Source organism: Amyelois transitella, chromosome 19, assembly GCF_032362555.1.
Source record: "Amyelois transitella isolate CPQ chromosome 19, ilAmyTran1.1, whole genome shotgun sequence".
Classification (NCBI taxonomy): domain Eukaryota; kingdom Metazoa; phylum Arthropoda; class Insecta; order Lepidoptera; family Pyralidae; genus Amyelois; species Amyelois transitella.
The window spans coordinates 3911276-3926474 of NC_083522.1; the positions used below are offsets into that span (position 1 = coordinate 3911276).

Genomic DNA, 15199 nt, shown 5'->3' on the forward strand with positions numbered 1-15199 from the left:
AAATTCATCCTTGTTAGACATGTGTCGTTCCGGACCGTAATAGTTCTCGGAACTATGTCCGGAGGTGGAACGATATCGGTCCAATCCAAACTGATTGGCTTAGTCGGTCCACAGTTCCTAACATATCCGCGACCAAATATGAGGGCGCCGGCCGCCGTGCCGCCACCGCGCTGCCGCGCCGTAGCCGCTGTGTGTGTGTGACGTGACTCGCGAAACTAATAGTAATCACACACTTCATTAATTTCGTAATATTCTTAGATACTTAATACTTATGTAACTATTCAATGTTATTTAAAGTAACAATTGACTCCAAACACTCATTTGTAGATTGTAAAATAATTTACTTTTGGTTGTCAGTCCTAAGCCTGCCAAGTATGAAGGTAAATCAATTGATGTGAAGTACATTACATAGGTGCTATGGCTATGGTAATATTATGTCGTGTCAAGTCATGTGTGTTATCTATTCAAAACATATGGAAATACGACGACGACTATAGTCGTCGTCGTCGTAGTTCCATATCCAGTTCGTGGGTAAGTAACGCGCCCTGCATTGAAAATTTTAGCGGAACTAGATAGTTCCGCGAACATGATAACGGAACTAGTTCCACAGTTCCGATGAACCGTTCCAGGTTCAATCCGATCCTGAACATGATTGGCACATGTCTAATCCTTGTCTACTGACCCAGTTAATGTTGACAGAGCGTTGACGTCAGCACCATCTAGGACCGGCGCGAAAAAGCGCGTACGATAAACACTCGGTCAGAATCAGAACATTTGATGCATACGTACTTGATGTTTTAATTATAAGACCGTCTCACGACACGGCTATTAGCGACGCTCCGACTGCTGGTTTTTCTCCTTGTTCCTAGAATTATGTTCGCGTGCAGCAAATTCACAGAGTCCTCTCAGTTGATATTTCAATTGAATTTTGCGTTATTAGCTTCAAAGTTGCTCGATTGATTGTTTAAAAAAGACCCCATGTCTTTTAATAAAACAAAGTGTTCGCTACTAAAGCATGGTATGTTCTTTGAAGCTTTTAACCGAGTAGTTTTGTCTCAATCGTCCCTCCACTTGAAGTAAGGATTGTGTTGGCTGCCTTCCAAAACGCAACATGCCCTGGTGACATTGAGATAGACTCCAGCCTTTTGGCTCGACCATTTTCCGATAACTTCACAAAAGAGCAAAGTTTTAAGCGTCAAATAGCGTTGGATTTTAATTAATTATCTGTAATCATTGTTGATTAGCGATAAAAAGTGAATAAAATTGGCAATGGACTAAACTAGACAAAGAAATTTTATTTTTATTCATATTCAGTTCAACTCCGATTTGATTGATAAACTATCATCAACATGTAAAATTTAAATGATTTAGTGTCAATTTGAAAATAATTTTCTAAAATCAACTTTTGAAATTAACAGTAGCTTTGATTAAAAAATTTATGGAGCAAGAGATTCAAAAGTTTGACTAGGTGTTTAATATGAAACAGATGCACATATTGCACATCCTAGTAAAGGGGTCAGTGGTTCCATTGAAAAGGTATGTGTATACAACTCGCCCAACTTGAAACTTGTCTAGTTGCTGGCACGTCTCCAACGAGCAAGCCACCCCGATCCATACGCCGACCTTGAATTACACCAATTACTGACACCAATCACGCCACAACTCGGCTTTGACCAATTATAATTAACCCGATATTTATTATATTGTTAACTCATTAGTGACATATTTAGGAAATAATCAGTTCTCCGTTTTAGTTGTTCATATAAAAACTGATTACCTGCAAGAGAGAAGTAAAATCACACCCGTTGTTGTAGTGATAACAACGTTGCGTTCGAGAAAAAAAATAAGGACTGGCTTTTAACAATACCTTAATTATTCTTTGCAGCACGCGATTAAGGATCATTACTTCCGGTCAGTCATTAATCACCTTCAAACTTTATTATAAATCACCTGCATCGAGCAAATCATTGTCACTTTCTTCCTTATTTTCTTTTTGATTGATTTTTCAGACAAAAGAAATTGTGAATGTTTTGAGGTTTCAAGAAATGTTTTCCACTGGTTATCTATTAATTTATTCTGTGCTATTGATGTTGAACTACGAATATCAGAACATTTTATCTTTCGGGTTTGCATTTCTACCTTCTTAATTTATGACTTGAATTTAAATAATATAACATTAGGCTGTAAACCTAAATCAATTAACGGTTTAACCTTAGCCAAAATTGTTGGAATATATAATTATGGTGAGATGTCTTCATCACCTTATGTTTAATGGTGAAATGTTGAATGTGGGTTGTAAATAAATGAAGAAAAACTGCACATAAGGTTGATAAAACACTGAACTTGTATTATAAGGACTCATTGACATAAATATACATTAAATTACAGAACTCGGATGATCTTTAGGTTATTATAATATTCTAAAACTAAAAGTAACAAAAAACAAACGTTCCCGCGATGTATTATTTTTTTTTCATAATATTTTATAGGTGGCCAGTTCTAACCTATTTATTTATAGCAAAGAAGTTGACTGACTATGTATTTTCACACACCTTATGCGCCACCTAAAAGCAATCTGTAAAGTTCTTTCTTATTAAGTGTTTCTAAAAGATTCTTATAATTACTATTATTAGTATTAATAAATTATTGGGCTTAAATTCGGGACATTAATGCGATAATCTTGAACATGAAGTAATGATTAAAAAAAGTCTTTAAGAATATGTCTCACCTCACGACCTCGCGATAATGTAAACTTAAGAACTATTACGAACTACATTATACTACAATGGTAGAGCTATTGTAATGTTGAATTGCGTGCCGTTGTATTCTTTTAACTTACGTGTATGGTAGGTACTTTTGCCGTCATTCTTTTAACGGAGCCTCGCTGGCAACTGGTGGTTACCGAGCAAGCCAATCGTTTATCAAGTCAAGATTGACTAGAGATAAGCGAGTAGCTTGTTGATTTGGTGGATGCAAAGCGTTATAAAATTTTGTTAAAATATTTGGATTAAAATTTTTCATTTGTTTAGTTTGAATATGAATTTAGGATATTCAAATTAATTGTCTTGATTATGGTATTTTTTTTTATTCGTCAATTTGTCCACCGTCTTTTGCCTAGCGTTATCCCATTTCAATAGGCTATTTGACTGTATTAAAAATATACATTTCTTTTATGTCATCAGTCTTAATATTATTTTTTTGGAGCGATTTGTAATAACGCGAGATAAAAATATTGCATTATTTAAACAAAATCCGTCTCAGAAAATTTGGTTTTTATATGCAGCTGTCACGTGACTAAAAACGAACGTGATTGGCTATTTCTATTATTCGTTCGCTATTATTTTTCAAGATTTTATAAGTGTTTGATCGCTCAGGTTTACTCAGATAACATAGGTATTTAATAATGGAAACCAATTCCGCGAAAGCTGACAGTTGAAACCTACCAAAAGTGGACGCAATAATGGTTGGAAGAAGAAATCTGGATTGTCTTCTTCAAAGACAATCCAGATTTCTATGCTGCCGAACTGAGGAATGTGAAAACATCAATGTAAGTATATCTTGGTAACCACTGATCTGAGATCATGATCTGAAACCACTTCTTACGAATATTCAAATCCATCGGCATAGAAAAAAACAGTTTCGTAGGAGATTTTATTGTTGATTTTTTTTATAGTGCATTGAGGCACTGCACAACATTTATAGGAACTCATTTTAATAATTTTCACACATATGACGTGGCACAAGTTAAATAAAACAAGAGGAAATCAAAACTTTTCGAAACACCAACAAGCTTTGTATGATATTTACACGAAATTTACGTCACTGCATGCTATGGCCGCCATATTGCTAAAAGTCGCGTTTTGGCGGCATATTTGAATATTTCATTTTCTTTTTCGATTTTTTAATAAAATAGCTGTAATAAAGGCAGAAAAGTATTTTTGTAGGGCTCCTTATAAACAAATAAATACCCTTAGATAGTTTTTAGAACTTTGTCAAATAGCCTATTGTTGTCTCTCGCATTTTTCGCATGTTGTTGTAAGTTTCTTCTTTAAATCCAAGTACCAAGGGTTGTCCTGATATTTTTGTACCGGCATTTATGTTAAGTACTAATGTTGGTGTGGTTTTCTGGTCTTCTCTTCATATGTCCATACCTGGTGGTAACATGTGAATAGGTCTTTTTGGATGGTCATTTTATTAGGTATATATTTAAATCGTTCGCATTTGATCCGTTATCATTGTCTCCTTTAGCGAACGTGCCAAAATGACAGCATTTTAGTACTCAAAGGAGTTGATACCTAGAAGGATCGAATATTAATAGACTTCATACTTAAAATAAAGAATGTATCAGTCATACTTCTGTAGATGATCTTATAAAAATAAAACCGTTTAAATCACTAAATGTTGATGACAGAAAAAAACTGCATGCACTGTTGGCAGGAGTTATAACAAATTATTTAATTATTTATGCACTTGAGTACAAACACCTTACTCTGTCCCATGTTTCGCTCTTTGGTACAAACTGTGATCGTTTATTTTTTCGGGATCGACAATCTAATTTTTTTTACTTGTAAAACCCGCTTTGTCTCACGTCATCTTGGAAATTTTTGAAGTGTCATCATGCGCGGGTTTTTTATTGATAAAATAATATATGAAGAGCGAAATCTGCTATCACATTAGTTTGTAGACCTGTATCTATTAAATATTCTGTGGCCGCCGATACTCCACGCGGCACACGTAGGCTCAGCTGCCATGCGCCTCCGTTGCGGGCATTGTTTGCTTTGCACATGCAAATGTATTTGTTATTTTATACCGTCTTTTGTATATTTTGGACGTACCACTGTCTGTATAATGAAGATTTGTATGGTATTCTGTTAGTGTATTTAACTCTTTTAAGTCCAATAAGATCTTGTTATTAGGTACTCATGTCATTTACATAATCGAGTCGAACAGCTTCAAATTTTCCTGCGTCTGGTTCTGGGAATATTAAAAATAAGTCTGTTATATTAAGTTGAAGGAAACATACATACATACATACATATTTTTTTCTCTCTTAATACAGAACTATCGAATACCGCCGAATTGTATTACGTATTCAATAGAAGACAATTACTTTCCATTGATAACTAATTATTACAATGATTGCTTCATTGCTTGGTATCATTCGAACCCAACTATTGATTATACCTAAATAACCCTTCCTAAATCATGACGGGCAACAATAATTTACATGCCTAAGATTGTTTGCGTCACAAATGAAGCGCCCGTTGGTAGGTCAAATATTAACACATAATTAATTCGAAGTTAACGGTACAAAGACGTGTTAAAAACTACTTTATAACACCTGTTACTATTATTTGTTACTAAATTAATAAATAAGGGAGCCTTGTTCAAATTGTTTTTGTTTTGAATAAAGGATGAAGATTTTACAACAAATTTATTTATAAACGGGTACGTTGGCTGTTTGAACTGGTTGCCTCAATGTTGGTATAAAAATACTCTTTAGTAAAGAATAGAACTGAATAGAAATAATATAAAAACTACTTAGACGATTATGACCCTCATCAGCCTTGAACCCACCTAAAGCCACACATATTATTGAAATTCTTCAGAGGAATACAAGAACAATTCATTCCGTGTGTGACAACTTTTGTTAAATTTAAATTATGATTGACACAAGACCAATACAGAAAAAGAAGACGATATGACGGAAAAGCCATTATTTAATTTATATTTTTATCTCTTTTCAGTTTCCTCGATGACCTGGACCGGTTAGGAGCCAGAGATTACCAGCCCACCGAACAAGATATTTTAAGAACAAGAGTCAAAACTACTGGCATAGTCGAAGTGCACTTCTCCTTCAAAAACCTTAATTTCAAGTGAGTATTCTGTTTAAATGTATGCTTAGTATTTCCCTAAGAAATAGGAAATACTGATGACATTTCGCCCCTGCTGAAATAGGTACGGGAAATGAAATGTAGAGAAAATATTAGTTTTACAATTTATAAAGGAGCTGTAGGTTGTCTTATTTTATGTAATATATTTTAATTGAAACGTGAAATTCGTTTAAATATTTTTTTGTCGTTTAATGGTTATAACGACGAGACCCTTTTATGAAAAAGCTGTCAAATGTACTTAAATATTACCTCATCCATGACAAAGTTAACTCGTCTTCAAAGTTCGTATTTTGCGCTTTATGCATAATGGAAATTCGATGCACAATTTCACACAGATTATGACTAGAACTTTGTAACTTCCAGATTGTTCGACGTAGGCGGACAGCGGTCCGAAAGAAAGAAATGGATTCACTGTTTCGAGGATGTGACCGCGATCATATTCTGCGTGGCCATGTCGGAGTACGACCAGGTGCTGCACGAAGACGAGACAACGGTAAATATCATCAGCTAGCTGCTGCCCGCGGGCTCGTCCGCTTTGAATCTCTCTATAATTTTTTACTTAGGTGTTATCACAATGTCATAGTGTAACTGCATTTCATGAAAATTCGTTTACTAGTTTTCCCTTAAGAGTAAACACACCCACATCCATCACTTATGCATTTAAGTAGGATTAGAAGGAAGTTTATAATATTAGTAAGAAGAGTTTTATAAACTACCTACGTTTATAAAACTCTTGTAACTGAGTGACTAACTGATAAACAACGTACAGCCAAAACTGCTGGGCGTATGAAAGAATGTCACAATCCTGAGAAAGTTTATCAGTTTCTACTTGCAAGAACATGATAAAAGAATTAATTATTAAGTAAATTTCCTAGTCAACACTCATCTCTGAAGATATCTCGGAGACCGCCCGTGACCACGATCCGGGAGTTAGGTTAGTTAGTTTTTTATACACACGTCTGACCTCTGTAACCTTGCAAGCGAACTAAGCGTAATTTTACACATTTTTGTTTTACTGTGTAATATTGAAGAAGTGATTCATAATTTGCGGTATTATTCCTCGAACTTATCGCTTTTTATTATTAAATTTTCCTTAAAATGTTTTGTTATTGAAAGTGGAATATGTAGTTTATCGCTTCTTCAAGTGACTTGTCAAAGACTGGTTTATGCTATACTTGACAATTCTCTAAATTATTAATTAATTAGCATATTAAAGTCTCGTAAGAATATATAAAAACCTTCTTTTGTGAATACCTATTTTAACGGCTAAAAACATTAGTGTCTGGCCGGCCAGCCATGGAAAGCCGGAAGGTTATGTGGGAGTTTCTCCCTTACCCTTTTTATAAAGGTGAAAGAATCAGTTCAGTATTTCCGAAGATAAGCCCATATAATAAGCAATCAAAGTTAAAAACCTTTCTCTTTGTAATATTTTTTAATATTTTTATACACACACCCACACGCATGTCATTTTTATCAGTCAGAGTCAGTGACAGAGCTAAGAGTCGCACGACTCCCATGTTATTATGGCTTAATAATGGATGTGAGATTCAGAGAGTAACATAAATATCTTATCATGTTTAGACAGTGTGATATTAACAACTCCCTTATATTTTATATGGACTATATTTTTTAAATTTCATTTTCAGAACCGCATGCAGGAAAGTCTGAAGCTGTTCGACTCTATCTGCAACAACAAGTGGTTCACCGACACCAGCATCATATTGTTCCTCAACAAGAAGGATCTCTTCGAGGAGAAGATCCGCAAGTCACCGCTTACCATCTGTTTTCCGGAGTACACGGGTAATTATGTTTTATCGGAATATTCTGAGAGAGATAAATTAATATCTGTTAGTTTTTGGCGGATCTTTTACTTAATTCATTTTCAATATTCATAGACAAACTTCTACCTACTTCTTAGTTAATTATCTATCATCATTTCAATTACTTTTGGTTTCTTAAAACTTTGATTAGTGCTTTACTATATATATATATACTTTCCCAAACGACAACAAATTTTATTTTTCCGCTTGATCTAATAATCTAGTCGGATGACTTAATAATTGAAATAATTAATTGAATATTTGGCCTCTTTCTTTAATTTTTCTTCCTTTCAGAACAACAAACGCGAATAATGTTTTTTTTTTCTACCGCAGGCGCGCAAGAATACGGTGAAGCGGCCGCGTACATCCAAGCGCAGTTCGAAGCTAAGAACAAGTCCACCACTAAAGAGATATACTGCCACATGACGTGCGCCACAGACACCAACAACATCCAGTTCGTGTTCGACGCCGTCACCGACGTCATCATCGCCAACAACCTGCGCGGCTGCGGACTCTACTAGACACGACACACTGGCGCGAGGGCTACTCAGCGATCAGACACGGCCGTATTGTTTCGCGAGATGTTATGTCAAGTAATGTTGGAGTTGGGTTATTCGTGACAGATTATGGTGTCAGATGTTGTTAGAAATGGTTTCAATGATGGCATGTTTTGTCCCATTTAACACTCTTAGTATTGATTTATCTTCAGTGATTTTGTTTGTCTGAAGATTGAAACAGTAGTATTTCAGTGATGGCATGTCTCTGGTGAGTCTGATAGTGATTTTGTCTGCTTGAAAGTGACCTAAAGTTTATATATTAAATTTTTATAATAATTGTGTGGCTTAAAATTTATCAGCAAGATGGGACGGGACAATCGTTGAATTCATTTCTTTACAGTTTATGGACGCAATAAACTGCCATTATTAATCTAATTTGGTTCCGGACATGGTATAGTTATGGTCACACAAACAAAATTGTGGATTTTAGCATAATCTAAATATAAAAGAATCAAAATCAGAATATTAAAATTTGGCAGTTCTTCTGTCTACATTGATGGAAATATATTTATGGTCAAGTTTAATGTGTGAACTGTGTAAATACCATGTCCCCATTCGAGACTAGCCGCAGATTTGCAGCTGTGCGATCGCGAAGTAGTGCCGCCGCCCTGGTGACGTGACGCGCGCCAACTGCCGGCGCTTTACCTCTACCGACGCCGTCGACATCACCCCTCTGATTCAGCATATCAGTGACGCTGGAGTTGTGCATACATTTGGAGTTCGTCAATCTATATAATTATCTAAAAAGTTAGCCAAGCGCCGTTTGAACCGCGATAATCGTTCATAATTGGCTTAAGCTATAGTTGTACTAATTGAACACCAGAATACCACATTAGTTTTGAATAAGATTATGATAGTATATTGATACGCGAACACAATGTATCCGCGGCTTGCAGGGTGGCGCGCTTCGCAGCTCGTGTTATTATATTTTTACGGAAAATAAGCTTACTGAACAATCTGGAAACGATGCTCGCACATCGTCTGTTAGCACCGAGAAGATCTACCAATATTCTACTGAATGCCGGAGTGGAGAGGCGTTTCATTTTAATAGAATATTATTTCTTTTAAACGTGTAGAACTCGGGCATTCCAGCTTATTTGAATTTAGAAACTTTCTGCTATAATTGTTATTACGTTGGCAACACTTAGGTACTGTTTTCGAAACGTCTTTCCATTCGGAAGTTTTCGGCAGTTTATGGAGTTGCTTCTTGGTTGGCTCCGACCGACGCGCAGACGATTAACTCCGAACTCCTTGTTAGCGTTTTGTTTTCCCTGTAATATAAACCGTTTCAATTTGTTTGGCGTATCGTCGCTGCGACCTCGAATCGTTCTGATATCTAGTGTTCAATTCAAAATTTTGGTGCTAGACATTGGAATAGCGTTTTGTTTAACGTTCGGTGGTTAGTGTCGGCCGGCGGGCGGTCGGAGCGCAACATTGATTTGTACGCGTAATGCTAGATAGAAATAAGCCCCATTTCGCATAATGTCAGATGCGTCATGAATTTCTATGTTTGCTTTCTCTATCTCTAAAGTACCTTTGTTAAGTAAATCTGTAATAATAAAAAAATATCACACAAGTTGTAAATAAGATCAAGGTTTTCTAACTCAAGCGATTTCTTAAAATGTTTGGGGTATCGTGGCATTTCTCGTATTGTACCTGACATTTTCTACATTTTAATATTAGAATGCCTTGGTGTCGTGGCCGCTATTTGCGCATCTGGCATTGCGTGTGCGAATCGCAACAATCTGCTTATATACTCACTCTCTTACGGACCAATCACAGAAGGAACCAATATTTAGCACTGAAACACGGTAGTGAGACGCATGAATTCACAGGCCTACTTTAACGGATACAAAATGTCATTCCATTATTAAGTATTAATCGCTTACGATGATAAATTATTTTTATAAACTTTTGAAAGCACAGTAACCGCTCGCATTAAGATAGCATTTATTTTACATACCTTGAATGATTTAATCTAAGCGCTGTCATCATCTAAATAAAATCACTATTTTAATTTAAGCATTTGTATCGCACAAATTATTTACTCCTGTAAGCATTGATTAGTTATGCCATATACAATCTTAAATATTTTTTGTGTTCATATTTTTTCTATATCACTTTACAGTAACCTTAAGGTGTAGCCATTTAAGATCTATTCTTATATCCAACTATTAAAATCATGTTAGGTATTTATTTTATCTAGCATACTTGTATTAAAGGTGGTAAAATGTAAACTGTCATGTTTAATTTTATATTTAAGTGAGTAACCAATATTTACGGTCATCATTTTGTTTGGTGGTTTGGAGCAGTAAGGTGAGGAGGAGACGGAGACGAGCTAGTGACGTGTCATGTATAGCTAAGTTCTGTTCGCATCGCGTGTAAGATTTGTGAGTATATAAACTTGGTGAACACTCGCGAATTGGCGTAATCAACACTATACATATATACTATATAACATAATTTATTATTAATAATAAAATAAAAATCTTACTTTTAAGCATTAGGACAGTAACTGTATCAATAAACATTAATTAATAATGCAATTAGACAGTAACCTTTACTATTGTCATAGATAGGTGATTTATTTTCATTTTACGTTTATGAGTATGTAAAAAGTGATTAAATGAAAATGTAACACCTACACTGTGAGCGAGCGGGCCATTCGTCAGGGCGAGCGATCGCGGCTGGAAACCAAAGATTACATTGACTCGGCGGCTATTTGTTGAGGCATCTGAGGTCTACGAGCCACGAACTCGTTGCTCTTCAAGGCTATCCAGCCTCAAATTAAGCCCTATGATCGGCAACGCACTAAACGTGCACCAAAGTTAGTGCCCTGGATGTGTAGTGCCCCACAGTCGGTCAAGCAGCTTGCTCTATGCCTCGCACGCTGGGGATGGCCCGCGACCGAGCGACTCCGCTCGCTTGTTGCTAGGTAGGTTTTTTTACTGTTATGTAACGATATGTGTACGTAAAACTAATAAAAATAATATTAGCGCAGTTCTACATTCAACCCAAAACCTAAATTTAAGTAAGCTTCACATAACATTAAAGTTTTTAAAGAGTGAATGGTGGATGTGAGTACATATTGTCTTCGCTGTCGGTAAGGCCTCATTCGTATGTTAGTCCGTGTTTGAGGAGGGATCGCGGGCGGCCGGCGATTTGTGTCTCATCGCTTTCAAGCTGAATCAACAGAACGTGCGTGATGCTGTACTGTACGGCACTCTCTGATTCATGACAATGGTAAAAAGTGAAAGAGGCCGTTCTGTTCCCCCGTGTCCGCATTGAAAGTGTAGAACAGAAGTTGAATAAGTTTAGGTTGAACCTACATGTAAAATTATGTATTGGATGATCGGTACGCTATATCATCAGCTACATAGCTGTTGTTCAAGGATCTGGTTCAACTCATGATTTGAGACTTCGCATTTCGATGTGTTCCTCTGCCGCTAAACATTAAACTATGTATGCTTTAATATTTCGAGTGAATGTGATGTAAATTTTGTACACTGCCGCATTGTTTATTCGCTCGAATCACATTTAGTTTTTAAGATTTGAGACGATCCACACACACAACTCGTTTGTACGCATAACGAACGCACAAAATGGTTTTTCAGTCGGTCGGCATGTCCGACCTGTACGCAACTTGTCTCCAAGCTCAAAGGACCTTCGGCCGAGCGTTCCGTCGCCTGTGCGCGACGGCTTCTTTTTTGAAGACTGAATTGTTGCGGCTCAAATTTTCTCGCGCTTTATTAGATTCACGACGGGAGGTTATTGCAGAGATTTTTAGGGATGTAGTTAATTGTATATGATGTGGCGTGATTAGAGGATTGCCCGAAACATCTATAAATTAGCGAATGAGCAACGTTCAGTTGTGATGCTAATGCTAAATATGTTGTCGGTTCGAACTGTCAAGTTAATTGGGTTGGTTTCTCTGGAGATCAGGCCGTGTTTACTATGGTGGCGTTCTACAAATCCGTTGTGGGGGAAAGACCCCTTATTGACAGGTCCTCCGTCAAAAAATTGATACCATATAAAAGGTCACACCTACAGAAAAGTTTTCATGTATTTTAATAAACTTGCTAAGCCATTGTAATCATACAATTTGATGTGAATAATGGAACTACTTCATGTTTAAAAAGAGTAAATTAAAAAATATGTGTTTAATAAAGCAGAACTCTGGAGATCATCCTATTATGGTGACATCGTATTCTGCTATATTTATGTAATCATTTAATCGGAGTTCTACGCTTTCTATATCCTCAGCTAATTTCGAGTTGTACATCGTATTAAGATGATTAGATCGGTTACACGAGTAAGATGTGTGATTGAATTATTTTTTAAAACAATATCACTATGCTTCATTCATATTTGCCAAAGTTAATACTAACCTCACTATTTATACTGTATGTTCTTTGATAACTAAATTATGTCTGAGATTCTCAGTAAGGGCGAGGCGCAGCGTTCGCTTCGCCGGCGGCGCGGCTCCTAAGCCGTTTTATAGTGGTATTGGTACTGATCAGAGTACAATGTTGAAAAATATCTTATTTAGAATTGATGACATGTAAACATTTATTTCTAGCGTGTGCGTGAGATCGCTCGGCGGACGACGTCGGTGTGGGCTTGATCTTCCACGTGGATGACACCAACTTATCTGCTCTAGCCGAGACCATGTCGCGCCGAGCGGTCTCGACTATTGAACAAATGTTTAAGAAAGTAAAATTTTTAGTCACTAGTGGGTAATTTTTGAATGTGATTCAATCTTATCTTTATTTTTCTATATCGAGTGACATCTTTGGATTTTGTTTCTTTACGTTCCGACTTATTATTTTTTAAAGCATTTACTGAAAGCGATGTATTTAACCAACGATGTAATTAAACAATATTTTCTCTTTTTGTATCTCGTCTGCACTGGTATTTTTTATTGAATTTACTATAAATGTACTTTTAAGTGTATAATTTTAAATAATTACTGAAAATGATTATATTCTAATTTTTATGTTCAAATAATACATTTGTTTTTCTTTATTCCCATACAGTTACATAAAGTTATCCTTGCCTACGTAGAGATAAATTGCTCAAGCAACTTAATTTCTAGAAAGTATAAAAAAGATGTTTGGCAAAATTACTGAACTACGCGATGAGAGAAGAGAAGCCAGACATGAAAATATTACTAGCCATAGCCACTAGGCCAAGACTAGTTGTATCACGATTACTTACAAAATACTAAAAAAACAAATGAGTATCTAAAGACGCTCGCACAGGCCCTCGTCTCGCTATTCGTTCGTACTTTCCAATCCAAATATTTTGAATTGCGCGGCTGACGTGACTCTGCGCGCCTCAAACTAATGTTGCCAATACAATAAATCGAAACCGAATTACGACTATAGACAACAAGACACGCCGCTGTTGGCCGTATACAATCAATATCTAGCCATAAAATAATAAGTATCTATGGTTAACCTTTCTTTTCTTCCACTGTTTGGCAATATTGACATGAATTATTGTTTTGTTTTGTGACTCGAAAGTAAATATAGTAATTTGTTACAATGAAAGACGTTATAGATGTAATAGCACTACAAAATAATAGGCGCGAAAGGCGTTTACCAGATTACAGAAGTGCTCCAGGTCACAGTTTAGCTACAAACTTTATCTTCGAATGCGGTATAAAACTTGGACTGCAACCGGCAACTGTAGCTACAGCAGCTATATTCTACCATAAATTTTTTAAGGAAGCTGACAAAAATGACTACGACTGTTACGTGATTTGTACGGCTTGCCTATGTGCAGCTGGGAAGTCGAGAGATGAGCCCATAAAGTTACGGGATGCTGTGAACGTTGCTCATAATTCTATAAACCGCGGCCAGGGTCCTATGGAGTTGGGCGAAGAATACTGGCTTTGGCGTGGCGCTGTAGCTCAAGCTGAGCTCTTAGTACTAAGATTATTGGGTTTCAATTTAGAAACACCTTCGCATCATAGATATTTGTTGCACTATTTACGATCACTGCAAGAATGGTTCCCTGCCTCTCAATGGCGATCAGCGCCGATTGCAAGAACTGCAATGGCTTTCCTGCAAGATTTTCATCATTCTCCGGCTATTTTGGACTACAGAGCACCTCATGTGGCTGTAGCGTGTTTGACATTGGCACTACATGTCTTAGGTGTGTCTGTGCCATTGGCATCTACGTTAGATGATGATGCAGCCTGGTATTCTGTAAGTATTCTGTATTGTTAAACTGATGAACATATCTAATACATGATTACTCAAAGTCTATTTGTATCACACATGATGAAAAAAGTTTATTATATAATTGTCCAAATATATATTGCAGTGAGTGCAAATGACATGGGTTATTTGTGAATTTAAAAATTTGTAAAGTCTAGGTCTTCTAAATTTCTCATAATAATGTATAAACTTTGTTTTGTGATTAATCCTGATTCATTTTTCAGGTATTTACTAAGGACTTGCAAAAAGAGAAGAATTGGGAAATAATGGAAAAAATAATGCAAGTGTATGGCAGGGAACCGGAGCCAATTTAGTTTATTAATTTAGCATAAAAGTGTGTTTAATAAAGTATTGATTGGTAAATTCGTATTTTCTTTGTAACTTAAAAAAACACTGAAAAGGATAAAAATTGTGATAGTATTTTAGTATTATTTGTTTTTTAGTAGGCATTGACTCCAAAAATTTTAGTAGGTAGGTTAGGTACCAAACCACAAATCGCCTGAGTACTATGTATTATTGGTAATTTAATTTTTAATTATTTTTACCTTTTTAGTGTGAGAAAAATTACATGATTAGTGCTTATAGTCTAAGGTTATTTTAAGTTAGCTTAACATGCTGCTGTCTGTACTAGTTTTTGCTAGTCACTAATATAGTGCCGTGTGGTTCCCGGCACCAATACAAAAAAGAATAGGACCACTCCATCT

At 36.1% G+C, this 15199-nt stretch overlaps 2 protein-coding genes across 3 annotated transcripts in view; both read left to right on the forward strand.

Moving 5' to 3' along the window:
- LOC106132688 (guanine nucleotide-binding protein G(o) subunit alpha) overlaps positions 1 to 13278 on the forward strand; it is a 44053-nt gene extending 30775 nt beyond the window's left edge. For both annotated transcript variants that reach the window (XM_013332179.2, XM_013332178.2), the window contains exons 5-8: positions 5748 to 5876; positions 6258 to 6387; positions 7541 to 7694; positions 8048 to 13278. In XM_013332179.2, the coding sequence (XP_013187633.1) occupies positions 5748 to 5876; positions 6258 to 6387; positions 7541 to 7694; positions 8048 to 8235 (601 nt within the window). In that variant the 3' untranslated portion in view covers positions 8236 to 13278. The remainder of the gene's footprint in view (positions 1 to 5747; positions 5877 to 6257; positions 6388 to 7540; positions 7695 to 8047) is intronic.
- A 436-nt stretch (positions 13279 to 13714) lies between these two features.
- Positions 13715 to 14858, forward strand: LOC106132617 (cyclin-Q). The gene is made up of 2 exons (XM_013332070.2): positions 13715 to 14483; positions 14720 to 14858. Exons 1-2 carry the CDS (start codon positions 13818 to 13820, stop codon positions 14807 to 14809), a joined length of 756 nt encoding a protein of 251 aa, XP_013187524.1. The 5' UTR covers positions 13715 to 13817; the 3' UTR covers positions 14810 to 14858.
- The last annotated feature ends 341 nt before the right edge of the window (positions 14859 to 15199 follow it).

What these genes read in the sequence shown, in the direction of transcription:
- LOC106132617 (XM_013332070.2), top strand. Translation starts at nt 13,818, where the DNA reads ATGAAAGACGTTATAGATGTAATAGCACTACAAAATAATAGGCGCGAA. An exon ending in ATGATGCAGCCTGGTATTCT is followed by an intron (nt 14,484 to 14,719) that starts GTAAGTATTCTG and finishes TTCATTTTTCAG; the next exon opens with GTATTTACTAAGGACTTGCA.